The 27,512-nt window shown below is 51.7% G+C and overlaps 1 protein-coding gene across 18 annotated transcripts; it reads right to left on the minus strand.

Moving 5' to 3' along the window:
- Positions 1-346: 346 nt before the first annotated feature.
- SH2B1 (SH2B adaptor protein 1) lies at positions 347-27,478 on the minus strand. 18 transcript variants are annotated; one of them, XM_055365669.2, is made up of 11 exons: positions 27,257-27,477; positions 10,799-10,885; positions 7,526-8,547; positions 7,127-7,228; positions 5,463-5,554; positions 5,177-5,352; positions 2,569-2,772; positions 2,151-2,362; positions 1,847-2,018; positions 1,283-1,382; positions 347-1,105 (listed from the first exon to the last, which is right to left on the minus strand). In XM_055365669.2, the coding sequence occupies exons 3-11, from the start codon at positions 8,462-8,464 to the stop codon at positions 1,087-1,089; spliced, it is 2,016 nt and encodes a 671-aa protein (XP_055221644.1). In that variant the 5' UTR covers positions 8,465-8,547; positions 10,799-10,885; positions 27,257-27,477; the 3' UTR covers positions 347-1,086. The 18 variants fall into 18 exon arrangements, with proteins under 18 accessions (XP_055221644.1, XP_063556161.1, XP_063556165.1 ...); XM_063700091.1 differs by having other exon boundaries at positions 1,794-2,018; XM_063700095.1 differs by having other exon boundaries at positions 10,799-10,943; positions 27,257-27,463.
- Positions 27,479-27,512: the final 34 nt, after the last annotated feature.

Below are 27,512 nucleotides of genomic sequence, written 5' to 3' on the forward strand. Positions count from 1 at the left end.
CTGCCACATTCAGTCTCTTCCAGCACAGCCACCGTGCCTCCCATCTCTCGCTGCCAGCTCTCTCTAGGGTACGAAGCCATAACTCAGGAAGGGCCGCTGGAGATCACCATGCCTGCCATTCACAGCACTGTCCCATGACAAAAACTCGCAGGAGACCCCAAGAGCATCATTTAGTGCTCCAGGAACAAGGCTGTCAGAGACAGGGATGGCCCCGAAAGCACAGCACTGCAGAATGATGGGGACTGGCCTGGGCCAGCCCTCTGGCCTGTGGGCACTGAGTGGGCTGCCTTCCCAACCCAACTGTCCCCAGTCCCCACAGCAAACAGTGGCCATAGCCATCACGATAGAACCGAGATAAACCTTTTTATTTATTTATGCTTCTCCATTTTGTTTAAAACAACAACAACAACCACCTTAATGTAACTGACAGCCCTTCCCCCTCACCCTGCCTCGGGCTGGGGGTAGTTAATGGGGAAATGGCCCCCAGGGTGGGGCTGACCAGAAGAGCCCCTCAAGGAGCTCATGGAGCCCAAATCCCCTGCCCTGGGGAGGGGACCTGTAGTGTGTGACGGGAGCCTCTCCCGAGCCTCTGCTTGTACCATCAAAGATGCCCTTGGCCAACAAGGGTCAGGAAGCATGGGGGAGGGATTTCGGCCTCCTCTGTCCCTACCCAGCCCAATCTCACGAGCAGGGCTGGGGGGTTTAAAAAGGGTGGAGCGGGTGGGGTTGGCTCACACGAAGGAGTACTGGTTGTTAATGGCCCTGGGGTGGCCCCCTTCCTCTCTATCACCCCCTAGTGGTGGCTGCTGCAGCTGCACCATTGGGGGCAGCCCCGCGTCCCCACCAGACCCAGCGCCCTGGGCCTCTGAGCCTGGGGCTATGGCCTCTTCCAATTCAACCACGGGGACCAGCTCAACCACGGGGACCAGCTCTTCCGGGACCCCTCCACCGCCCGCTTTCTCTTTCTCTTGCCTCTCTTTGGCTGCTGCGGCTGCTGCTGCCGCCACTTCTGGCGCCCTCGACGCCTCTTCTGCCCCAGGCTGTGGGGGATCTGTCCATGAAGGGGGTTCAGGGGGCTGGGGTGGGTCATGGGAGGTGTTCGGTTCTGGATAGGAATGGTAAGAAAACAGACTGATTGTGGAGGCAGGTGAGCTCCTGCCGTGGCCTCCCCTTCACTCAGCCCCCCAGGAGCGTGGCTGTCTCCCCACATCCCATCTCCTGAGCAACCCCCCATCCATGGAAGATGGATCATGGGCGGTGGTGAGAGGAGGACCACACTTACACACAGTCACTCGCTCCGAAGGGCATGAGGGTGCAGGAGGCATCGGGGTGGCATCCATCTCCCTCGCACACCCCCGCATGGCTCCCAGCCTGCTCCCGGCCTGGGGGGAGGGGCAACGTGGGGACAGATGGGACGGTGGGGCAGGGGAAAGGGAGAGATCAGACAGGGACATGAGACGCTGAGGGAGGAGGGAAGGGGATCAGACCGAGTGTCCCCGGGAAGGGCAGGCCCAAGGCCAGGCTGCGACGGAGGGCAAAGACGAGGCCAGGATGGGTCCAGGAGACAGACAGACAATGGAACAGAGGATCCGATGGAATGGGGATGCGCCCGCCCACCTCTCAGCTGCCGCCCCAGCTCCGGCCAGGAGCCTTCTGCCTTCCTCTGTCCTATCAGCGCATTTCTTTCCCTTCCAAACCCCGAGGCACAACAGCCTCCTCTACCCTGCTCTCCCAAGCAAAGCTTCTCCTTGTCATAGTCCCCCCTCCCCGCCCCATCTTTCTGGCACACACACCTCACTTCTTGGGTGCACGGGCACCTCCTCCCCTGCAGACCTGCTCTGCTCACCCTGCTGTCGCTGGGAGGATGGGACATAGCTGACAAGGACAACATCACTGGAGCCTCCCGACTCCAAAGGGATGGGGTGCACCCGGAAGTGCTCGAGCATATCGAAAATGGACTGGAACCACAGGTGCTGGACCCGGCACTGACCCTCCTCGTTCAGCGACAAACGCAGGTGCTGAGGGCGGGATGGGGGAGGTGAGGTAGGAGGCAAAGGCCCTGCCAGGTACAAACCCCCTCCCCCGGCAGCGCTCCCCCACCCCACTGCCAACTATGCACAGAACAGAGCCTTTCCCACAGGGTGGCTCACCTTGGCCTTGCCCTGGAAGTTGAAGGTGAGGACGTATTCACCCCGCCTTGTCTCACTCTGGCGCACCAGGAAGACACCGTGGGAGCCAGTGCCGCCAGTCAGCACCAACTGTGCAGCCTTGAGCCGAGAGAGCATCCCGTGGAACCAAGGATACCCTGAGAGGGGCTGGTCCCCCTCACCGCCCTCTGGCTCCCCCTGGAACAGGAAGGACCCTTCAGGAAGGAGAGAGGGAGGGAAACCGGGGTGTCAGGGCAGCCTCCCCCATCCTGGGAGAAAAAAGCCTTGCCTTCCCCTCAAGGCGCCTGCTCCCCACATGCGTCCCCAACTCCCCTGGGCCAGCTCCCTCGGGATCCCAGGAGAGGTGGTCAGGAAGGTAGGCACCCAGGCCTGGAGACGTGCACACTCACACCTCCAGTACCTGTGGCTGTCTCCGGAGTGTCCAAGGGAGGGTAGGGGGCTGAGAGGGGATGAACTGTCCCTGCTGGGGGTCCCTCTTCAATGGGGATGCGGGGGGGCAACTCTGGGGGAAGCAGTTCCATCGAGTCAAAATGGGAGGCGGCAATGGAGGCAGAGCTGGGGGAGATGGATGCCGAGGGGCGGTCTGAGAGGCCCCCATATGCCCCTGGAAAAAAAAAGGGCAAAGCTGAGAACCCAAGAAATTCCTCTTCTAAAGGACTGTCCTGGGCCCATTTCCTCACCAGTAGTCTACCCTGTGTGCAGTCGCTGGCCAAGATGCCAAACAGCTCTGTGGGTAGTGACCCCTGATGCTTTTACCAATGGCTCCTAACTAATGCTTCCTGCGCTGCTGAGGGACTGCAGTTATTGCAAGGAAGTTCTAAAGTCCCAATGTGTCTCCACCTTTTTCTGAATCAACAGCTGAAAGACTGTTGCAGAAACGGAGAGTAGAACGCCTTAAATATATATATACATGTTTTTGTAGAGAAGGGGTCTCGCTATATAATAGCCCAGGTTGGCCCTGAGTTCCTGGACTCAAGTGATCTGCCCACCTCAGCTCTGGGATTACAGGCGTGAGCCACCGTGCCCAGCTGCCTCAAATATTTTGACATTCAAAAGGAGTCCTGGGCCGGGCGCGGTGGCTCACACCTGTAATACCCGCACTTTGGGAGGTTGAGGCAGGAGGATCACTTGAGCTTAGGAGTTCGAGAGCAGCCTGGGCAACATGGTGAAACACCATCTCTACTAAAAATACAAAAATTAGCTGGACGTAGTGGTGCACACCTGTAATCCTAGCTACCTGGGAGGCTGAGGCAGAAGAATTGCTTGAACCCAGGAGGCGGAGGTTGCAGTGAGCCGAGATTGTTTCACTGCACTGCAGCCTGGGCGACAGAGCAAGCCTCTGTCTCAAAACACACACACACACACACACACACACACACACACACACACACACACGGAATTCTGGGTGGACACAGTGGCTCACGCCTGTAATCCCAGCCTTTTGGGAGGCCGAGGTGTGAGAATGACTTGAGCCCAGGAGTTCAAGACCAGCTTGGGCAACATGGTGAGACCCCATCTCTTACAAAAAATAAAAAATTAGCTAGGTGTGGTGGTGGCACACGCCTGTGGTCCCAGCAACTTGAGCCGCTGAGGTAGGAAGATGGCTTGAGCCAGGGAGGTCAAGGCTGCAGGAAGCTGTGACTGCACCACTGCACTCCAGCCTGGGAGACATAACAAGACCCTATCTCAAAAACAAAAACACAAACAATAATTTTTTAAAAATAAAAAAATTAAACACACAAACAAAAAAAAAAAGGTGTCCTTTGTTGAACTATAGGACAAAGCCCCTAACTCTTAAGAGGCATCAAAGATGCTCCTTCTATTACTACCCCAACCCACACCAACTTGAGCTTTACCTTATCTTCTATTCATGTCTCTTCCACTTTAACCCAATTATCCCATCCAATTTGTCCCCATATCCTGGGCCCTCCCAGCAGGTCTCTGCTCTTGCCCTTCGCGTCCCCAGGCGTGTCCTCTCCTCTCCTCGGCGTCGCAGTCCCTGTCTCTCCCACCTTCCCCTGCTCTCTTCCTCCTGAGCTCCCAACGTGCTTCCTGCTTGTGCTGCTCAGGGGACACTAAGCTTTCTATAGGGAGTGATGTCAACCCAGCTGAAAGCCTCTAGAGGACAAGGAGCTCATCTCAGGCATCCTAGCTACCCCATCCTGGCCCGGGACACAGAGCAGGGCCAGGTATGCACTAGGGCCATCCTCCAAGTCTGTCCAACAGCAGGCCACTGCCTACACAAATGTCATAGGCAGGCAGTGCTCAGAAGACAGGTGTGTGGTGCACAGACAGCATGGCTTGGGAAACAGGGTGGCGCAGCCCCTGTCTTCCTCAGTGACCCTCAGGTGTCCTCTCCCTGGTCTTAGCTACTAAGCTCTGATGAGATGCAAGGTCCACTGTAGATCTAAGATTCCATGATTCGTGTGTTCATTCACTGAATACAGGCTGTGTGCTACGCACTGTGCAGCTGGAACTCAGAACAGAGGGTCAGGAGAAAAGGCTATAGTGGAGGCCGAATCTAGAAATATGAGTTGGGACTGGGTGACACATCTTTGTGTGTTTGTGTGTGTGGGTCGGGTATATGTGTTTGGTCAGACCAAAAAGTACAGAGTCAAGAGAAAACGTGATTGCCCCTGACAGACACAGAGATGTGGAGTAAGAACAAAACAAAGATTTCTACAAAGTGTTCCAGAAGCTTGGAGAAAACAACCATTATTTCCAGCCAGAGTGGTGGCTGGCAGGACACTGACTGAAAAAGTGACAAGGCTGGGCACAGAAGCCTGGCTAAGGTTTTCTTGGGGCCTGCGTGGGGTCATGATTATTTTAAACAGCAAACTGTGGCTGTGTTCAGGGACAAAAGACCAACATTTGGTGGGGTTGGGGTAGGGCATCTGGAAAACAGGGATGGGGGGCACAGTGGAGTCTGGAGAGGGCATGGCGCCTGACAGCAGGGGCCCCGCATGGCAGGTTCCGAGGCTCCGAGCTCTCTAAGGCTCCACCCTTACCCTGCGACAGGCGGTCATTGCTCTCGCTGGGTCCAAGCAGCAGGTCCTGGCTGGGTAGACTCTCCGAGTGATTCAGGCAGGACAGCTCCAGGCTGTCTGTGTTCTCCCTTGTAAGGAATGAGGTCCCAGGGGCCAGAGGGAGGGTCATGGGGCGGGGACTGGTAGCAGGGCAGGGTCTGCAGAGACAGGGAAGATGGTGCTGGGAGGAAAGTCACCAGGTGAGAGGCGCAAGGCTGCTCCCCAACCCCACCCTATGTCCCTTAGCGACAGAAGTCAGGCTCCTCACCCTGGGCTCAGGCATTCTTGGATGTCAGACACCCAGGCCTTCACATGCTGGGCATCCACTGTCTCCAGGATATACTCAGACGGACCTTCCACCTACAGAGATGAGACGACGCCTCAGCTGGGGCAGGGGCAGGGAGGAGGCTTAATCCATGCCTAATGAGAACAATGTATGCAGGCTGTCTACAAACAAGATGCATTCGAATTCTCTCTGGAGGCCGGGTACAGCGGCTCACACCTGTAATCCCAGCACCTCTGGAGGATCACTTGAGCCCAGGAGTTGGACCAGTCTGGGCAACATAGTGAGAACCTGTCTCTAAAAAAATTGAAAAATAAAATAAGGCGAGGCCGGGCACGATGGCTCACACCTGTAATCCCAGCACTTTGCGAGGCCAAGGAGGGTGGATCACAAGGTCAAGAGTTCGAGACCAACCTGACCAATGTGGTGAAACCCTGTCTCTACTAAAAACAAAAATTAGCCAGGCGTGGTGGCAGGCGCCTGTAGTCCCAGCTACTCGAGAGGCTGAGACAGGAGAATCGCTTGAACCCGGGAGGCAGAGGTTGCAGTGAGCCAAGATCATGTCACTTCAACTCCAGCCTGGGAGACAGAGTAAAATGCCGTCTCAAAAATATAAAAAATAAAAATAAAATAAAATAAAATAGGCCAGGCGCAGTGGCTCACGCCTATAATCCCAGCACTTTGGGAGGCTGAGGCGGGCAAATCACGAGGTCAGGAGATCGAGACCATCCTAGCTAACTCGGTGAAACCCCGTCTCTACTAAAAATACAAAAAAAATTATCCGGGCGTGGTGGCAGACGCCAGTAGTCCCAGCTACTCGGGAGGCTGAGGCAGGAAAATGGCATGAACCCGGGAGGTGGAGCTTGCAGTGAGTCGAGATCACGCCACTGCACTCCAGCCTGGGCGACAGAGCGAGACTCCATCTCAAAAAAAATAAATAAATAATAAAATAAAATAAGGCCAGGCACAGTGGCTCACGCCTGTGATCCCAACACTTTGGGAGGCCAAGTGGGGTGGATCACTTGAGGCCAGTTTGAGACCAGCCTGCCGAACATGGCAAAACCCATTTCTGCTAAACATACAAAAAAATTAGCTGGGCATAGTGGTGCATGCCTGTAATCCCAACTACTCAGGAGGCTGAGGCATGAGAATCGCTTGAACCTGGGAGGCAGAGGTTGCAGTGAGCCAAGATCGCACCGCTGCACTCCAGCCTGTGCGGCAGAGCAAGGCTCTATCTCAAATGTAAGTAAGTAACAAAATTAGCCAGGCATGGTGTCACATGCCTGTAGTCCCAGCTCCTTAGAGGGCTGAGGCAGGAAGATCACTTGAGCCCAGGAGTTCGAGGCTACACGAGGCTACAGTGAGCTATGATCAGGTTGCTGCAGTCCTGACTTAGAGGGAGACCCTGTCTCTCTAAAACAACCACAACAAAAACCCCACAGTTTTCTTTCAAGTGGAGGCATTGTTTTTGAGAGTAAGAACATTTCCCTGTCTTCCGCTATCCCAGAAAAGCTGCAGCCCCAGGGACACACTCTCAAGGCACTGGACACATATATATACCTCCTTTCGGTGACGCCACTTGCTTAAATGCGCTGAGGGCTTTCTCCTTAACACAAGCACTGCCCGCGGGTGGGAAGTTGAATTCCTACCTTAACCACAAACGTGTTCTCCCGGTCAGGCATCTCCAGGGCTGTGGTTGTCCGGACGTCTGTGATAGAAGAGCAGGGGATGCTGAGTCGGGGCCGAGAGGCCTAAGTCAGGAGAAAGAAACAGATCTGGGTGTTTGGTTTCCAAAGACCACTCTTCCCCTCCCTCCAGACATTCATCTTTCCTTCTACATCCTCGGGAAGTTAGACAAAAGGCAGTCACACTGCTTTCTCAGTCCTGCCCGCAGCTGCTAACACAGAGCCAAGAGCCAGCTTTACCAACAAAAAGTGAGCGACACCAGGGCCATGGGCTGGTAAACCCCAGAGCTTATCTGCAGGGCTGTGACCACTCTGAGCACTCTCTCACTTGCTCTCAGTCACCCACCCTCCAAGGGGCCTCACCTTGGGTGGTACAAAGAACTCCAGGCGACTTCCTCCTCCTCCTTCTCCTTCACTTCGAAGCAGCAGGCGACACTTCTGCCACTGAGGCTGCCCTCCTCCCCCTGAAGGAGGCCCAGCCACCCCTCCTCCCCGGCCCACTCCGGCTGGGTCAGGGGCTGCCTCCTCAGCCCCCATGAAACTCAGCAGCTCTTCCCTCTGCACCATCCCTGCTCCATCCTTCAAGGCGCCCCCTCCCCGACTGAGTCTCAGCCTCTCAAAACGGTGAGTCCATCTTTCCCCAGGGGACGTTCCATCACTGACCAGTCCCCTACCAACGGTCCCAGCCCCGCCAGAGGAGTTGGAGTTGCTGTTTCCACCTAAGACTGGGGGGCCTGACGAGGTCTCCAGGGGCCCAGCGGAGGAGGGAGGGTCAACGGTCCCCCGCCACTGCAGGATGCCACGGACTGAGCCTCGGACAGAGCGACCCACTGAACGCAGGGAGAAGCGCTTCTTGAGCTTTGGCTTGGAGGAGGTTGTAGAGGAGGAAGAGACTGAGGAAGGGAGGGGGCCGGCCAGGTCCTCAGATGATCGAGAAGGGCCCAGCACAGCCAGGGGCCCACCCACCCTGCAGCTCTCAAGGGACAGGTCATGTGGCGAAATCTCCGCACCAGGGCTCAGGGGAGCCAGGATGGGTGGCGACAGGGAGCCAGAGGCCCGGGCCACCTCGGCTTCAAAGTGCTGCAGGAAGAGCTCAGCAAAACGGCGGGAGAAGGCAGCCTCGGCCCCGGGCCCCGCATATTGGGGGTGGGAGGCCAGGTAGAGGCGAAAACGGCGGGCAAAGTCCAGAGCCGCAGCCCGGGCGTGGGACTCACAGAACTCCCGCCAACTAGGGGGCGGGGGTGGGGGCAGCGGGGGAGACGAGGGGGAGGCCCCGTCCTCTGGGGAAGGGGCACCATTCATGATGGGCCCCAGGAGGTGGAGAGGGGGAGCCTGCGGGGCACAAAGAGGGAGGCGGCCAGAAGACGAGGGGTGGGCGGCAGCAGCTGCGAAAGGAAGAGAGAGGCACACACGAGGGTCACTGCTGAGGGCACACCGGAGGCTGCAACCCACCCCCAGCCAGAGACATCCGACCCTACTTCAGACTCTGCAGAGAGCAATGGGGAAGGCAGCCCAACACCTCCCTTCCCTCTCCCAGATCCTGGCACCCTGCAGGCCCCAGTCAACTGGCTCCCCAGCGTCTAGCCTGCCCCGAGCCTGCCACATTTGCCCCCACTTTCCTTAGCTTTCGATCCAGCAGTAGAGGGCTTTGGAGCACCTTCCCCCTAAAAAAGAAAACTTTTCCAGATCACCCCCCCTCTACATCGGATCCTCCAATATTCATGTCACACTTCCCATGAGCCATTCTAGAGGCTCCCACTTGGTTATCTTACCTCTCCCTGAGAGGTTTCAAAGACCTCTCGAACAGATGAGGAAACCGAAGCTCAGAAAAGTTTCAGAACTCTAAGTCTACTGTTTTCCCCACTTCATAGTCCCTGTCCCCAGGGACCGGCTGGGCCAGCCTCAGCCATAGCACCTCACCGCCCCAGCTCGCAGGGGGCTAGAGAGGAGCTGGGATTCTAGACCTTAGAGAGCCTGTCTCACGCATCTTAGGGTCCCGCTCTTTGGAGGGGGCCGATTCATTAATGAGGATGGATGCATGAGGGACCAAAACAGTAATTGTCCTGAAAGCTGACCCCAGAGTCCAGCACCCACGCACTGCGTGAAGGAGATGTGAAATAGCTACAGCCCACTTCTTTGGTATCCCTTCAGTCTGGGGCCAGAGGCCGCAGGGGCCCCAGAGGAGAAACTGGGTTGGGTCAGGTCAAGTCTTTGCTGGCCTCACGTAAACAAAACATCACAGGGAGAGCTGGGGCCCTAGGATTTTTCACCTTCCTCTTCTCCCACTGGGGAGTATGCCCTAAAGGCAGGTTAGCCTTCTGCTTAAGGCCATGGACTTGAGTCAGACCAAGGCTCAAACCACCTTATGAGCACCCAGTCCAGCCACCTTATAAGCGATGTTATCTTGAACAAATTCCACGTCCTCTCTGAGCCTCCGTTTTTGTATCTGTTAAACAAAGCTAATGATCCCTCCCCTCGAAATGTTGAGAGAATTACATGGAATGGGGTATGTCAACGCTGAACGCAAAGTAAGCATCCGCTAAACGACTGCCATTGTTACTATCTTCATGTGGGAGAAGAATATTATAGTTCCAATTTTCTAAAAGAGAAATTAGAGAAAGGAGGAGCCCTCTCAAGGTCTTACAACTAGAAAGTGGCAGAGCTGGGTGTGGAATTTACACCCCTTGGCTCTTGTTAGCGCTCCTCCCGCCACCCAATACTGGAAGGTGACAGCCCCAGGACTGGGGCCAGAGCAGCTCAGGAAAGTCTCCCCAAACCCTCAGCGACCTCAGACTCCTGTTCAAACCTACAGCCAGGCTGTAAGTCGGTGAACCCTCCCCTTCCTCCTGGGCCTCGACCCTACAAGCTCAGATGGCTCCAACCGCAGGGACAACTTCAAACCAACGAGAAACAATCAGGAGATGCAGGAGTCATGGAGCACGGGGGAACCCAGCCAAGAAGTGCAAACCAATCTCCAGCCAGCGGCCACCTCGGCTCACACAGGCCCACCCAACCCTCCGCACCGCAGACAGACCCAGCCCTCTTCAGGCCCGCTGACCCTGCGACTCCTAAGCTGGTGACTCAGTTTCTCTTCTGCCAAGCAGGACTCAGACACATTTTCCCGGTGCACCTGCCTCCTGGCTCAGTTCTGATATTTCCCGAAGGGCGGGAGGTGGAGGGTGCAGGCTCCGCTCACGGCTCGGACCCTCCGTGCCCAGTGGTCCATATACTCCGACCCGACCCTACTCCCTGGACACCCCCCAGCCGCCCATTTTCCGGGGCCGCATCCACCTTGGGACCAGCCCTGTCTGCTGCACTCTCCGGGGCCGAGTGCCCCTCCAGCCCCTGGCCCTCCACGCCCACCCCCACCCAGGAATCCTCTCGGGCGCCAGGGCCGGGTCGCGGAGAGGGAAAAGGTACTTGAAGAGGGGGGTTCCGGTTCCGGTCCCACCTGCATCTCGGTCCCCGCGGTTAGCTCCGGCGGCGGCGGCGGCGGCTCCCGCTCCCTGCGCCCCCACCCACTACGCGACGAGCGCCCAGCCCGGTTCCGCGCAGGCGCCAGAACCCCCTTTCCCGTCGCTGAAGGAAGCGACCATAGAGAACAGCGGCGGGAGGGAAGGGCACCTTCATACTTACTTCCGCCATCCTCCCACTCGGCGCTGACCCCGGGAGACCGAAGACGGTGTGAATCTCGTAGGGCTTCAGTGCTTTCTCCAGTTGCACCTAAAAGCGACCACAGACGCAGCGGGGGAAGTGCTTGGATCCCACCAGAGCGTCCTCCCTGAGGAAATTCGGGACAAAGGGGCGATGTCGACCATAGAGAACCGGCCTTAGGGGATAGAGTCCCAGGGCCCGGCTGAGGGCTAGAGTAGCCGCCGAGCACCGGAAACCAGCGAGATGATGAGGCTGAGTGAACGGCCCGCTGCAGCCTAGAGCGCCGGCCCCGCTGTGGAGGGGCACGCGGACAACGCCACCAAGGAGCTGAGCGAGGAAAGAAGCGGGTGACCTTGGGGAGGCCCTGCGGGGAGGCGGAGCCTGAACTTACGACCTTGGTTTATCTGAGGAAAGGGGCAGGCGGTCCAGGAGTTTGCATCTCTGAGACTGGAGATGAAGATGGTGGTGGTGGGGGAGGGGGTGGGTAGAAATAATGAGGTCAGGGCCCGGCGCAGTGGCTCATGCCTGTAATCCCAGCACTTCGGAAGGCCGAGGCAGGTGGATCACCTGAGGTCAGGAGCTCGAGACCAGCCTGGCCAACATGGTGAAACCCCGTCTCTACTAAAAATACAAAAATTAGCCGGGCATGGTGGCGCGCGCCTGTAGTCCCAGTCCCTCCGGAGGCAGAGGCAAGAGAATAGCTTGAATCCGGAAGGCAGAGATTGCGGTGAGCCGAGATGGCGCCACGGCACTCCAGCCCGGGCAACAGAACTAGAATCCCTATTTAAAAAATAGAAAAAAAAAAAAAAATGAGGTCAGGGCCGGGCGCGCTGGCTCACACCTGTAATCCCAGCACTTTGGGAGGCCGAGGCGGGCGGATGGCTTGAGGTCAGGAGTTTGAGACCAGCCTGACCAACATGGTGAAACGCCGTCTGTACTAAAAATACAAAAAATTTAGCCGGGCGTGGTGGCAGGCGCCTGTAATCCCAGCCCCTTGGGAGACCGAGGCAGGAGAACAGCTTGAACCCGGGAGGCAGAGGTTGCGGTGAGCCGAGATGGCGCCACGGCACTCCAGCGCGGGCAACAGAGCTAGACTCCCTATCAAAAAAAAAAAAAAAAAGAATTGAGGTCAAGGCCGGACGCAGTGGCTCACGCCTGTAATCCCAGCACTTTGGGAGGCCGAGGCGGGCGGATCACTTGAGGTCAGGAGTTTGAGACCAGCCTGACCAACATGGTGAAACCCCATCTGCACTAAAAATACAAAAAATTTAGCCGGGCTTGGTGGCAGGCGCCTGTACTCCCAGCTACTTGAGAGGAGGCTGAGGCAGAAGAATCACTTGAACCCCGGAGGCGGAAGTTGCAGTGAGCCAAGACTGCGCCACTGCAATCCAGCCTGGGCAAAAGAGCGAGACTCCATCTCAAAAATAATGACAATAATAATAATGAGGTCAATTTCAGACGTGCTTTTGGGACGTCTGTGGGCATATAGTCTGGAGCTAAGAAGAGACGTCAAGGCCAGTTAGAGAAATCGAGAACAATTAAAGTATGGAGGGTAGTCGAAAGCATGAGCACAGTGAGATCCTACACCCATCCAGTCTCTGACCCGGCTCCAGCTGGCCTAAACAGTAAAGGAAGCTATGGCCCAAGTAATTGAAAAGTCCAGAGCGGACAGATTCAGACAGGTGAACACACGGGCCAGAAGATATCAGGAACCTGTGGCTCACCATCTCTGGTTCTGCCTTCCCCATGCATTTGGCTTCACCCTCAGGCAGGCTCTCCTCTCTTAGTGGCAAAATAGCTTTTTGTAGCTCCAAGCTTAAACCCTAATAGCTTAGCAACTCTCCTAGAAGGAGCATGCCTCTTTTCTGAGATTCCCAATGAAAGTTCCAGAACTGAGTAGCTGATTGGATCAAGTGCCCATCCTGGAACTCGAAGACAAATAAATAACCCAAGAGGGGAAGACGGATAAATATCCTGACTCACCTAAGAATGTTCAAGGCTGGGCACAGTGGCTCACGCCTGTAATCCCAGCACTTTGGGAGGCCGAGACAGGCGGATCATGAGGTCAGGAGATCAAAACCATCCTGGCTAACACGGTGAAACCCCATCTCTGCTAAAAATACAAAAAAATTTAGCCAGGCGTGGTGGCGAGTGCCTGTAGTCCCAGCTACTGGGGAGGCTGAGGCAGGAGAATGGTGTGAACCTGGGAGGCAGAGCTTGCAGTGAGCCGAGATCGCACCACTGCACTCCAGCCTGGGCGACAGAGCGAGACTCTGTCTCAAAAAAAAAAAAATGTTCTAAGATGGCCGGGCGCAGTGGCTCACGCCTGTAGTCCCAACACTGGGAGGCCGAGGCGGGCGCATCATGAGTTCAGGAGTTCAAGACCATCCTGGCCAACATAGTGAAACCCCACCTCTACTAAAAAATACAAAAATTAGCTGGACATGGTGGCACATGCCTGTAATCTCAGCTACTTGGGAGGCTGAGGCAGGAGAATCACTTGAATCTGGGAGGCGGAGGCTGTGGTGAGCCAAAATCGTCCCACGGCACTCCAGCCTGGGCAACAGAGCGAGACTCCATCTCAAAAAACAAAAAAGTGCTGGGCATGGTGGCTCAGTCCTGTAATCAATCCCACTGTTATCAATCGCAGTACTTTGGGAGGCTATGGTGGGCAGATCACTTGAGGTCAGGAGTTTGAGACCAGCCTAGCCAACATGGCGAAACCTCATCTCTACCAAAAATATAAAAAATTAGCCACGTGTGGTGGCGCGTGCCTGTAATCCCAGCTGCTTGGGAGGCTGAGGCACGAGAATCGCTTGAACCTGGGAGGTGGAGGTTGCAGTGAGCCGAGATCGTGCCACTGCACTCCAGACTGGGCAACAGAGCGAGACTTCATCTCAAGAAATTAGAAAAAACAAATCTGGAGTCCTAACTGTTGGAACAGAAATCACATACCAGAGACCAGGGAGTGTGGGAGTGAGTATAGGATGTGTGTGTGTTGGGGGAAATGGGCAAACACAAACACAAATGATATAAAGGGATCCGTGGGGGATCACAGGGTGCGCTGCCATGGTCTCTAGAAGGCATTGATAACTAAGAGACTGCTGCGTGACTTGGTGAGAGTAGTTTCAGCAGAAGCCAAATGGTAGTGGTTTGAGGAATGAGTGGAAGGTAAAGAAGTGGGAGGAGGCCGGGCACGGTGGCTCCCGCCTGTAATTCCAGCACTTTGGGAGGCCAAGGCAGGCGGATCACCTGAGGTCAGGAGTTTGAGACCCGCCTGGCCAACATGGCAAAACCCTGTCTCTACTAAAATTAGCCAGGCGTGGTGGCACGCACCTGTAACCAGCTACTTGGGAGGCTGAGGCAGGAGAATCGCTTGAACCTGGGAGGTGGAGGTCGCAGTGAGTCAAGATCGTGCCACTGCATTCCAGCCTGGGTGACAGAGCAAGACTCCATCTTAAAAAAAAAAAAAAAAAATTCAAGAAGTGGGAGGAAAAATGTGGAGAGATGTTCTACACAGTTTGGCTGAAAAGGGGAGGACAGAGATAAGGCAGGTTGTAAGTGTGAGAAGGTAGAAAGGTTTGCTTGTTTGTTTCTATCTTGAGGAAGATCTGATTTTGTTGGAAACATTAAGGGGAAAGGAATCAGTAGAGAGGATGGTCGCTGAAGGAGCAAGGTTGCGGAGAAGGTTGGTGGGGACGTTATCCAGGGCCCAGGTTAAGCCAAGGCATTAATATGAAGGGGAGAAACCCTTCTTCCTCATAAGCAGGGATGTAAAACTTGGGATGCTTTCCGCTATAACTACTAGAAACCCTAATTCCAGCTAACTTAAACATGAAAACAGCGGGGGGTCTATTGGTTTAAATAATTGAAAAATCAGAGATAGGATGACTTCAGGCACGGATGGAGCCGGAGGCTCAAACAATGTTGATTTGAACTTGGTCTCAGTCTCTTGTAGTTCTGCTTTTCCCTGGACTTTCTTTCTTTTTCTCTCTCTCTTTTTTTTTTCCTGATACAGGGTCTTGCTCTGTCACCCGGGCTGGAGTGCAGTGGTACAATCATAGCTTACTGCAGCTTCGAACTCCTGGGCTGAGGCAGTCCTCTCACCTCAGCCTCCCCAGTAGCTGAGACCACAGGCATGACCCACGCCTGGCTCCCTGGACTGTCTTCATTCTCAGGGAGGTTGTCGTCTCGTAAGTAGCAAAATAGCCAAGCCTCATTCTACCAGCTTAAACAACCCTGCCAGAAAAAGAGTATAGCTTTCCCAATAGTTACAGCAAATAAAACAGGGCTGTCTCATCAGCTCAGCTTTCATCGCCCAGTGATCTTCTGTCATTTAATAAGGAATTTATCTGTTGGGTACTGGGCTTAATACCTGAGTGATGACATGTATAACAAACCCCCATGACAGGTGTCTATCTATGTGATAAACCTTCACATGTACCCCCAAACCTAAAATAAAACTTAAATAAATAGGCTGGGCATGGTGGCTCACACCTGTAATCCCAACACTTTAGGAGGCTGAGGCAGGCAAATCACCCGAGGCTGGGAGTTCAAGACCAGCCTGGGCAACATGGTGAAACCCCATCTCTACAACAAATACAAAAAAATTAGCCAGGTGGGGTGGTCCATGCCTGTAATCCCAGCTACTCGGGAGGCTAAGGCATGAGAACGGCTTGAACCGGGGAGGCAGAGGATGCAGTGAGCCAAGATCATGCACAGCAAGATCCTGTCTCTAAAAAAAAACCAAATAAATGCTTTTTTTTTTTTTTTTTTTTTTTTTGAGAAACAGTCTTGCTGTGTCACCCAGGCTGGAGTGCAGTGGTATGATCTCAGCTCACCAGCTGCAAACTCTGCCTCCTGGATTCAAGTGATTCTCATGCCTCAGCCTCCCGAATAGCTGAGATTACAGGCGTGTGCCACCAGGCCTGGCTAATTTTTGTATTTTTAGCAGAGATGGGGATTCACCATGTTAGCAAAGCTGGTCCCGAACTCCCAGCCTCAAGTGATCTGCCCGACTTGGCCTCCTAGAGTGCTGGGATTACAAGTCTGAGCCACTATGCCCAGCCAAATAAATAAAATTTAAAAAAGAATTTGGCTGGTCTTTGTCCCAGGTTCCTGGCATAGAGCTTCCAAAACACTTGGAATTTCCTGAGTCATAGAAATGTCTGTTACTCAGAAGTTCCTTATGTAACACCTGAGTTTTTTTGTTTGAGACAGAGTCTCACTGTCTCCCAGGCTGGAGTGCAGTGGCGCAATCTTGGCTTACTGCAACCTCCACCTCCTCCCGGGTTCACGCCATTCTCCCACCTCAACTTCCCAAGTAGCTGGGATTGCAGGCATGGGCCACCACACCCAGCTAATCTTTGTATTTTTAGTAGCGACAGGGTTTCACCACGTTGGCCAGGCTGCTGTCGAACTCCTGACCTCAGGTGAGCCACCTACCCCTGCCTCCCAAAATGCTGGGATTACAGGCGTGAGCCACTGTGCCCAGCCAACACCTGAGTTTTTGCTAATGAGGTGACTCATGGCAGGCCCTCAGTAGCTTCAGGATAGGGCCTGGTCACCAGAAAGACCAACCTTGTGATTAGAGGGTTGGGATTTTGAGCCAGCCCAACCCCCAGGGAGGGGAGGGGGCCTGAAGGGTAAGACCAATCACATGGCCAGTGATGTACTAATAAGAATTCTGGCCGGGCGCGGTGGCTCACGCCTGTAATCCCAGCACTTTGGGAGGCTGAGGTGGGCGGATCACGAGGTCAGGAGATCGAGACCATCCTGGCTAACACAGTGAAACCCCGTCTCTACTAAAAATACCAAAAATTCGCCGGGTGTGGTCGTGGGCGCCTGTAGTCCCAGCTACTCGGGAGGCTGAGGCAGGAGAATGGCGTGAACCTAGGAGGCGGAGCTTGCAGTGAGCCGAGATTGCACCACTGCACTCCAGCCTGGGCAACAGAGCAAGACTCCGTCTCAAAAAAAAAAAAAAAGAACTCCGGACACTGAAACTCAGTGGGTGTTCTGGTCAGCAAATGCATTGATGTGCTGGGAGGTGACGTGCCCTGCTTCCACAGGGGAGAGGGCACAGGAGCTTGGTGGTCTGCTGTCCCAGCTCTCCCTGTGTGTCTCTTCATTGGCTGGCCCTGCTTTGTATTCTTTGTAAAGCTGTAATCCCAAGTGTAGTGCTTTCCTGCGTTCCATGAGTCATTGTTTTTATTTAAGTAAAATATACATGTATAATTTACATCTTTACTATTTTTAAGTGTACAGTTCAGTGGTAATAAATACATTTATATTATTTTTTGCCCTTTCACTCCCCCGCCCCCACTCCCCATTATGAGCCATTCTTGTGAACTGTTGAACCTGATGGGGGACAGTGTAGCCTCCTCTGGGAAGCCATGCATGGCTGGTCCACCTAGGCCACCTCTCAACTATCTTTTTTTTTTTTTTTTTTTTTGAGACAGAGTCACTCTGTTGCCCAGACTGGAGTGCAGTGATGCAATCTCGGTTCACTGCAACCTCCATCTCCCGGGTTCAAGCAATCCTGCTGCCTTAGCCTCCCAAGTAGCTGGGATTACAGGTGTGCATCACCGCGTCCAGCTAATTTTTGTATTTTTAGTACAGATGAGGTTCCACCACTTTGGCCAGGCTGGTCTCGAACTCCTGACCTCAAGTGATCCTCCCACCTCGGCCTCCCAAAGTGATGGGATTACAGGTGTGAGCCACTGGGCCTGGCCTCAAGTACCTTTTACTTAGTAGCTTTTGTATGACATTCACCAAGTGCTTCCAGTTGTGATGTCTCCCATGACATCAGAGTGACATGGGTGTGACGGGAGCCCTGGGTTTGGAAGCACACTCAGGGTTGGCATGCAGGGACTTGGGGAGGCAGGAGGCAGAGCAGAAGTTGGTGCAGTGGTCCACAAGAGGGCTGATGCTGGCCTGGCTATGGCGATGTAATGGGGTTGGTGCCAAGGGGTTTAACCAGAGAGACTTCCCAGGAGGTCCTGCCAAGTTGGCTGGTGGGAAGAGTGAAGAGTGAAGGATGCCCTTGAGCTTCCTCTGAGGAAGGATTTATGGAGTGGCACCAAGGACAGTGCGCTGGGACCTAGTCCTTAATGTGCCACTAAGTTCCTGGCTAGCCCAGTACTCATTTCCATTGCACCAGACCCCATCCTCCTCTTAGAAGTTTTAGAGCTACAAGAAATCTTAGAGATCATCATATGATTTAACCTCCACCCCCAATTTGTAGATAATAAAGCTGAGGGCCAAGAAGGTACAGTGACCCATCTTTATTAATAAAAATGAATGTGAATATAAAATTTGCTTTCCATTGAAAACCTCAGGAAACTTACTAAGCCCAATGCAAATGCTCAATTGAAATGATTCAATAAATCCTCCAACAAATACTGATTCACTTAAGTATTAGGCACTTTTGTGTGTGTGTGTGTGTTTTTTTTTTTTTTTTTTTTTGAGATGGAGTCTTGCGCGGTCCCCTGGGCTGGAGTGCAGTGGCGTGATCTGGGCTCACTGCAATGTCCGCCTCCGGATTCAAGTGATTCTCCTGCCTCAGCCTCCCTAGTAGCTGGGATTACAGGCACCCACCACCACCCCCCAGCTATTTTTTTTTTTTTTTTTTTTTTTGTATTTTTAGTACAGATGGGGTTGGCCAGGCTGGTCTTTAACTCCTGACCTCGTGATTCACCCACCTCGGTCTCCCAAAGTGCTGGGATTACAAGTGTGAGCCACCACGCTTGGCCGGCATTGTTCTTAAGAGTAAAAAAGGCCGGGCGCAGTGGCTCACACCTGTAATCCCAGCACTTTGGGAGGCCGAGGCAGGCAGATCACGAGGTCAGGAGATCGAGACCATCCTGGCTAACACAGTGAAACCCCATCTCTACTAAAAATACAAAAAAAAAAAATTAGCTGGGCGTGCTGGCGGCGGGCGCCTATAGTCCCAGCTACTCCGGAGGCAGAGGCAGGAGAATGGCATGAACCCAGGAGACGGAGCTTGCAGTGAGCGGAGATCACTCCACTGCACTCCAGCCCGGGCGACAGAACAAAACTCTGTCTCAAAAAAATAAATAAATAAATAAATAAATAAATAAATAAATAAATAAATAAATAAATAAGTTCTTAGTGCCACGAGCTGGTGAGATGGGAAGAAAACAAGCAAAATAGTAAGATAATTTTGGGCATTTAGATGCTATGAAGAAAATCAAGGTAGAAACAATCATGGGGGCCGGGCGCGGTGGCTCATGCCTGTACTCCCAGCAATTTGGAAGGCAGAGACAGGCAGATCACTCGAGGCCAGGAGTTTGAGGCCAGCCTGGCCAACATGGTGAAACCCCTCGTCTTTACTAAAAATAAAAAATTAGTCGGGTGTGGTGGCACTTGCCTGTAATCCCAGCTACTTGGGAAGCTGAGGCATGAGTATTGCTTGAACCCAGGAGGTGGAGGTTGCAATGAGTCGAGATCACACCATTGCACTCCAGCCTGGGTGATAGAGTGAGATTCTGTCTCAACAATTAAAAAAAGAAACAATCATGGAATGTTTGCAAAACGAAAGGGGGGGCCAGTGTGGGAAAGGCATGGTGTCTCACACTTGTAAGGCACCCAGCACCTTCAGAGGCCAAGGCGGGCAGATCACCTGAAGTCAGGAGTTCGAGACCAGCCTGGCCAACATGGTGATACCCTGTCTACTAAAAATACAAAAATTAGCAGGGTGTGGTAGTGGTCATCTGTAATCCTAGCTACTCAGGAGGCTGAGGCAGGAGAATCGCTTGAACCCAGGAGATGGAGGTTGCAGTGAACCGAGATTGTGCCACTGCACTCCAGCCTGGGCGACAGAACGGGACTCTGTCTCAAAACAAAAACAAAAATGAAGGGCTAGTGCAGCCAGGGGAGTGAGGAAAATGAACTACATGGGTTCAAAGAGCTGGCCAGATTATGCAGGCCTTGTGGGACACACGGAGAATTTTATTATTATTGTCATTATTATTTTGAGACAGGGTCTCGTTCTGTTACCCAGGCAAAAGTGCAGTGGCTTAAGCACAGCTCAATGCAACCTTGAACTCCCAGGCTGAATTGATCCTCCTGCCTCAGCCTTCCAAGTAGTTGGGACTCCAGGGGTGCACTACCATGCCCAGCTAATTTTTCTATTTCTTGTAGAGACGGGGTCTTGCCATGTTGCCCAGGCTGGTCTCAAACTCTTGGGCTCAAGCAATCCACCCTCCTCGGCCTCCTAAAGTGCTGGGATTACATACAGGAATGAGCCACCATACTTGGCCTTATTTTTTTAATAACAGCTTTATTGAGATATAATTCACCTACCATGATTGAGATACAAATCGCCCATTTAAAGTAGGAATTTGGATTTTATTCCAAGTGCAGTGAGGAGTCATTTAGGGAGGGTTCATTTATGGTCAATATTTTATTTATATTATTATTTTTGTTAAGACAGGGTCTTGCTCTGTCACCCATGCTGAAATGCAGTGGTGTGATCACAGCTCATTGCAGCCTCGACCTCCTGGGCTCAAGTGATCAAGTGATCCTCCCACCCCAGCCTCCCACAGAGCTGGAACTACAGGTGCTTGCCACCATGCCCTGCTAATTTTTCAAATTTTTTGTAGAGATGGAGTCTCACTACATTGCCCAGGCTAGTCTTGAAACTCCTGGGCTCAAGCTATCTTCCTACCTTGGCCTCACAAAGTTCTGAGATAATGCACTTTTTTTTTTTTTTTTTTTTTGAGACCTAGTCTCACTCTGTCTCCCAGGCTGGAGTGCAGTGGTGCGATCTCGGCTCACTGCAAGCTCCACCTCCCGGGTTTTACGCCATTCTCCTGTCTCAGCCTCCCGAGTAGCTGGGACTACAGGCGTGCACCACCTACGCTCGGCTAATTTTTTTTGTATTGTAGTAGAGATGGGGTTTCACCGTGTTAGCCAGGATGGTCTCAAACTCCTGACCTTGTGATCCACCCGCCTTGGCCTCCCAAAGTGCTGGGATTACAGGCGTGAGCCACCGCGCCTGGCTTCGAGGCACATTTTAAAGACTGATCTGGCTGCTGCATGGAGAATGGATGTGAAAGGTATTGGGGGCTGGGCGTGATGGTTCACACCTGAAATCCCAGCATTTCAGGAAGCTAAAGTGGGAGGATTGCTTGAGCCAGAAATTTGAGACTAGCCTGGGCAACATAGGGAGACCCCATCTCTACAAAAAAAAAAAAAAGAAAAAGTGGGGTGGGTGGGCGCTGGGCGTAGTGGCTCATGCCTGTAATCTCAGCACTTTGGGAGGCTGAAGTGGGCGGATCATGAGGTCAGGAGTTCGAGACCAGCCTGGCCAGAATGGTGAAACCTCGTCTCCACTAAAACTACAAAAAATTAGCTGGGCATGGTGGCGCACGCCTGTAATCCCAGCTACTTCTGAGGCTGAGGCAGAATTGCTTCAACCCGGCAGGCAGAGGTTGCAGGTTGCAGTGCCCAGCCAATATATGTATGTGTGTGTGCATATATATATATATATATTTATATATATTTATATTATATATACTTATATATTTATATATACATTTATATGTAATATATATATGAGCAAGACTCCGTATCCAAAAATATATATATTTATATATTTACATATATATTTTTATATATATTTACATATATATTTTTATATATATTTACATATATATTTTTATATATATTTACATATATATTTTTATATATATTTACATATATATATTTACATATATATTTTTATATATATTTACATATATATTTATATATATTTATATATTTATATATTTTTATATATTTATATATATTTATTTATATTTATATATATTTATATATACATTTATATATTTATATATACATTTCTATATTTTTATATACAAATATATAAATGTATATATAAATATATGTATATATAAATATATATAAATATATATGTAAATATATAAAAATATATATGTAAATATATAAAAATATATATGTAAATATATAAATATATATGTAAATATATAAATATATGTAAATATAGATGTAAATATATGTAAATATAGATGTAAATATATATAAATATATATGTAAATATATATAAATATATAAATATATATATATTTTTGGATACGGAGTCTTGCTCATAGTTTATTCACTCATAGTTTATTCCCTGCATATTAGAGAAGTGGCCTTTTTCTTTACTCTTTTTTTTAAATTTCTTTTTTCTTTTTTTTGAGACAGAGTCTCACTCTGTCGCCCAGGTTGGAGTGCAGTGGCACAATCTCAGCTCACTGCAACCTCCGCCTCCTGGGTTCAAGCGATTCTTCTGCCTCAGCCTCCTGAGTAGCTGGGACCACAGGTGCGCACCACCATGACCAACTATTTTTTGTATTTTTAATAGAGACAGAGTTTCACCATGTTGGTCAGACTGGTCTCGAACTCCTGACCTCGTGATCCACCTGCCTCGGCCTCCCAAAGTGCTGGGATTACAGGCGTGAGGCACCACGCCTGGCCAATATATGTATTTTTTTAAAAAAAGAAGGCCAGGCGCGGTGGCTCATGCCTATAATCCCAGCATTTTGGGAGGCTGAGGCGGGTGGATCACAAGGTCAGGAGTTCGAGACCAGCCTGGCCAACATGGTGAAACTCCATCTCTACTAAAAATACGAAAAAATTACCTGGGCGTGGTGGCAGGCGCCTGCAATCCCAGCTACTTGGGAGGCTGAGGCAGGAGAATCGCTTTAACCCGGGAGGCGGAGGTTACAGTAAGCCAAGATTGTGCCATTGCACTCCAGCCTGGGTGACAGAGCAAGACTCCATCTTGGAAAAAAAAAAAAAGAAGAAAGGCGTTGGGAATGAGAACAGAAGCCAGGAGACCCACTGGAGAGCTCCTGAGGTAACCTGGATGAGAGATGATCCCAATTGAACCACAGTGTTGACAGAGGACATAGTAAAACGTGGGGTCACACTGGGGATTCCATTTGGAGAATCAGAACTGGGGAGGAGCGTAGGTGTGGGGAGAGGGGAGGGGAGAACAGTGGTGCCCCACGTTCAATGTATAAGGAAAGTGGGAGGAAGTGGAGAGTCCTGTTTTGGATAGGTTGGTGTTTTTTTTGTTTTTTTTTTTTTGAGACAGAGTCTTGCTCTGTCGGCAGGCTGGAGTGCAGTGGCGCAATCTCGGCACACTGCAACCTCCACCTCCCAGGTTCGAGAGAGTCTCCCACCTCAGCCTCCCGAGTAGCTGGGACTACAGGCAAGCGCCACCATGCCCAGCTGATTTTTGTATTTTTTTAGTAGAGACGGGTTTCACCATATTGGCCAGGATGGTCTCAATCTCTTGACCTCGTGATCCACCTGCCTTGGCCTCCCAAAGTGCTGGGATTACAGGCATGAGCCACCACGTCCGGCCCTTTTTAATTTCCTTTTTTTTTTTTTCAGATGGAGTCTCGCTCACTCTGTCGCCCAGGCTGGAGTGCAGTGGCGCACTCTCGGCTCACTGCAACCTCTGCCTCCTGGGTTCAAGCGATTCTCCTGTTTCAGCCTCCCAAGTAGCTGGGACTACAGGCACGTGCCACCACTCCTGGCTAATTTTTTGTATTTTTAGTAGAGACGGGGTTTCACCATATTAGCCATGATGGTCTTGATCTCCTGACCTCGGGATCCGCCCACCTTAGCGTCCCAAAGTTCTGGGATTACAGGCGTGAGCCACCACACCTGGCCCTTTTTGTTTTAGAGACATGGTCTGGCACTGTCACACAGGCTGGAGTGCAGTGGTGCTATCATTGCTCACTGCAGCCTCAAACTCCTGGGTTCAAGTGATCTTCCTGTCTCAGCCTCCCCAGTAACTGGGATTATACAAGCATGTGCTGCCATATCTGGCAAATTTTTTTATTTTTATGTTTGTAGAGACAAGGTCTCACTATTTTGCCCAGGCTGGTCTCGAACTCCTGGTCTCAAGCAATAGCAGAAGTGGCTTCAGTGCCCCCGGCAGTAGCTATAACAGACGAGTTGATATCCTGGCATGTAGCATTTGATGGTAGTGACAGTAACAGCAGTTTTCTTCTCAGGTCAAATCAGTTCTATGGCTTGGAATTAGTTCTCCAGTTTGCCCCACAATTCTGTAAGCTGCCTAATAACCTTAACAAATCCCTCCTCTGCTTAAGCCAGCCAATGTAAAATCTGTTATCTGTAAATCAAGACTTCTGACTGAGCCACTCACTAATACAGAGGATGCTACGGTCAACAGCTCTAGAAAAAATTTTCTCTGGGCTCTTTTCTGAACACCGTGTTTCTCAAACTCTAGCCATTCGTTCACTACCTTCCAAAAAATTTGCCATATATTCATACCACACATAATAGTTTTTATTTTATTTTTGAGACAGAGTCTCGCTCTGTCACCCAGGCTGGAGTACAATGGCGTGATATCGGCTCACTGCAACCTCCGCCTCCTGGGTTCAAGCGATTCTCCTGCCTCAGCCTCCTGAGTAGCTGAGACTACAGGCGTGCACCATGCCCAGCTAATTTTGTATTTTTAGTAAAGATGGGATTTCACCATGTTGGCCAGGCTGGTCTCGAACTCCTGGCCTCAAGTGATCCGCCTGCCTCGACCTCCCAAAGTGCTGGGATTATAGGTGTGAGCCATTGTGCCCAGTGCATCCATAATATTATCTACCAAACAATATTCTTTTAAGTTGATTTGTTTTTTTTAAAAACTTGATTATTATGCCAGTTTTTTTTCAAGCTAATACACATTAAAATAAATATAGCACCACAAAAATATAAACCATTAATTCAAATACCACCCCCAAAAACTCATAACGTGCTAGTGGCCAATAGTGTCTTAGGATAAATTCCTAGGAGTACAGTGACTTAGGTACAGAGTAGAAACAAAGAAAACCCTTTTAGGCTGGGCACAGTGGCTCATGCCTGTAATCCCAGCACTTTGAGAGGCCAAGGTGGGCAGACGGCTTGGGCCCCGGTATTGGGAGACCAGCCTGGCCAACATGGCGAAACCCCATCTCTACAAAAAATACAAAAATTAGCCAGGTGTGGTGGTGTATGCTTGTAATCCCAGCTATTTGGGAGGCTGAAGCTGCAGTGAGCTGTGACTGCCCCACTATGCTCCAGCCTAGGAGACCCAGCAAGGCTCTGTCAAAAAAACAAAAACAAAATCTGTTTATACTACACATGATACCAGCCTTTCCTAAGCAGAACTGATTAATTGGAGGGCCAGGAAGAGAGAAGTCTTAGCAAGTTCCTCACTTTATCTGAGCAGTAAAATGAGAGTTAAATTATAGTACAGTCTGGCTGGGCATGGTGGCTCACACCTATAATCCCAGCATTTTGGGAGGCCAAGGTGGGTGGATCACTTGAGGTCAGGAGTTCAAGACCAGCCTGACCAATATGGTGAAACCCCGTCTCTACTAAAAACACAAAAATTAGCCGGGTGTGGTGGGGCGCGCCTGTAATCCCAGCTACTCGGGAGGCTGAGGCAGGAGAATCGCTTGAACCTGGGAGATGGAGGTTGCAGTGAGCCGAGATCGTGCCACTGCACTCCAGCTGGGCAAGAGAGTGTGACTCTGTCTCAAAAAAAAAAAAAAAAAAAAGGACAGTGCAGTGTGCACACTTTTTGGGGTTTAGTGGTGGTGGATTCCTTAATCACCCTGACCGTCAGTTTTCACACCTGCAAAATGGAGGAAATAATAGCTCCTACTACCCAGGGTAGCACTGGGAGCGCTGATTGTGAAACAATAGGAATGCCTGAACATCATAAAGCTCTAGTTCAGAGTTTCCCAAACTCCTCTGAGTTTTCATTTGAAAAAAAATTTTTTTTTTTTGGAAACAGAGTCTCGCTCTGTCGCCCAGGGTGGAGTGCAGTGGCACCATCTCAGCTCACTGCAAGCTCCGCCTCCCGGGTGCAAACAATTATCCTGCCTCAGCCTCCTGAGTAGCTGGGACTACAGGTGCACACTGCCACACCCAGCTAATTTTTTGTATTTTAGTAGAGACAGAGTTTCACCGTGTTGCCCAGGCTGTTCTCGAACTCCTGAACTCAGGCAATCCACCTGCCCGGCCTCCCAAAGTGCTAGGATTACAGGTGTGAGCCACCACGCCCGGCCAAAATATTTTTATAGAGATGAGGTCTTTCTTGGCTGAGTGTGGTAGCTCACGCCTGTAGTCCCAGCACTTTGGGAGGCCACAATGGGCGGATCACTTGAGGTCTGGAGTTCGAGAGCCGTCTGGCCAACGAGGTGAAACCCCGTCTGTACTAAAAATACTAAAATTAGCCAGGCGTGGTGGCACATGCCTGTAGTCCCAGCTACTCAGGAGGCTGAGGTGGGAGAATTGCTTCAGCCCCGGAGGTGGAGGTTGCAGTGAGCCGAGATCGCCCCATTGCACTCCAGCCTGGGCGACAGAGTGAGACTCTGTCTCAAAAAAAAAAAAAAAAAAAAAAAAAAAAAGAGATGGGGTCTTTCTCTGTCACTCACGGTGGGGTGCAGTGTCATGATCATACCTCACCACAGCCTTGAACTCCTGAGCTCAGGCGATCCTCCTGCCTCGGCCTCCTGAGTAGGAGAGGCTATAGCTGCATGCTACTGTGCCTGGCTAATTTTAAAATTTTTTTTGTAGAGATAGGGTCTCCTAATCTGCCCAGGCTGGTCTTGAACTCCTGGCTTCAAACCGTCCTCCCACCTCAGCCTCCCAAACTGCTGGGACTATAGGCTGGGACTATAGCCACCGTGCCCAGCCTCTTCTCAGTTTTAGAAGAGTGTTTGTTATATAGCTTCCCAGTCTGTGCATAGACCCCACGGAATCATAACCTCCAGGGGAGGAATTAGGGAATCTATTTGAAACAAACACTGTCCACTGAGTCTCAGGATCTGATGAGTTCCGAAACATTAGCCAGGGTTAAGCAGCCATAATTAACACTTTGGAGTGCCCTGTGGAAGCTGCCATGAGATGATGGATGTGAAAGTTAAGGGACACTGACTACCCTTGCACCCATTCATTCAACATTCACTGCATGCTCCACCCTGTTAGGTGCTGGGGCCACCGACAGATTAAAGGAGACTCAGGCTGCCCTTAAAGGCTCCCCTAGCTGGGTCCTCATCCTTGGCTCCTCATCTGCAAAATTAGATGGGTGGGGCGATGCCCAACGGAATTGCTCCTTAGGCTGCTGAGGGGCTACAGGGGTGGGCAGCGAAGCTGTCTGTCTTGTGGGCTCTGGCCCTGTGAGGTCTAGCAGTACAGGGTCCCCGCAAGCTGCCTGACCTCACAGGGCCCAACACTGACTCCTACCCAGTTCATCTCCTCTCAGGGCTAGATGTCAGGCTCTCCCTATGAAGTGGATACTACTATTCCCATTTTACAGATTAGAAAACAAAGTCTCAGCGAAGAGGGAGGTCACACTTCACCCCATCCCTGAAAGGCGTCCAGGACCTGGTCCCCTACCTCCAGCTGCGGCAGAGGCGGCCAGATATCTCGCAAGACCCGCGTAGCGAGTCGGACTCCGGGGGACTCGGGGTCTCTCTCTGCCGGGCCCAGGAGGAGGTTCCTGAGCAGTCGGAGCCGCAGCTGCCTCCCGGAGCCCGAGCCCCTCCCTCCGGGTCCGGCCTAGGCCGCCTGACTCCCACTCTGATCACCTCCACAGCCCGCCGACGTGAGAACTACTACGCCCATGAGCCTTCGCGGCGCCGGTGATTTAGGG

Source organism: Gorilla gorilla, chromosome 18, assembly GCF_029281585.2.
Source record: "Gorilla gorilla gorilla isolate KB3781 chromosome 18, NHGRI_mGorGor1-v2.1_pri, whole genome shotgun sequence".
Lineage (NCBI taxonomy): Eukaryota > Metazoa > Chordata > Mammalia > Primates > Hominidae > Gorilla > Gorilla gorilla.

Coding starts and splice junctions, on each gene's coding strand:
- SH2B1 (XM_063700089.1), bottom strand. CDS start 8,464: ATGAATGGTGCCCCTTCCCCAGAGGACGGGGCCTCCCCCTCGTCTCCC. Junction 7,229..7,525: donor AGTTCTTTGTACCACCCAAG/GTGAGGCCCCTT, acceptor CTCCTGACTTAG/GCCTCTCGGCCCCGACTCAG. Junction 1,106..1,846: donor ATCCTCCCAGCGACAGCAGG/GTGAGCAGAGCA, acceptor ATTCCTATCCAG/AACCGAACACCTCCCATGAC.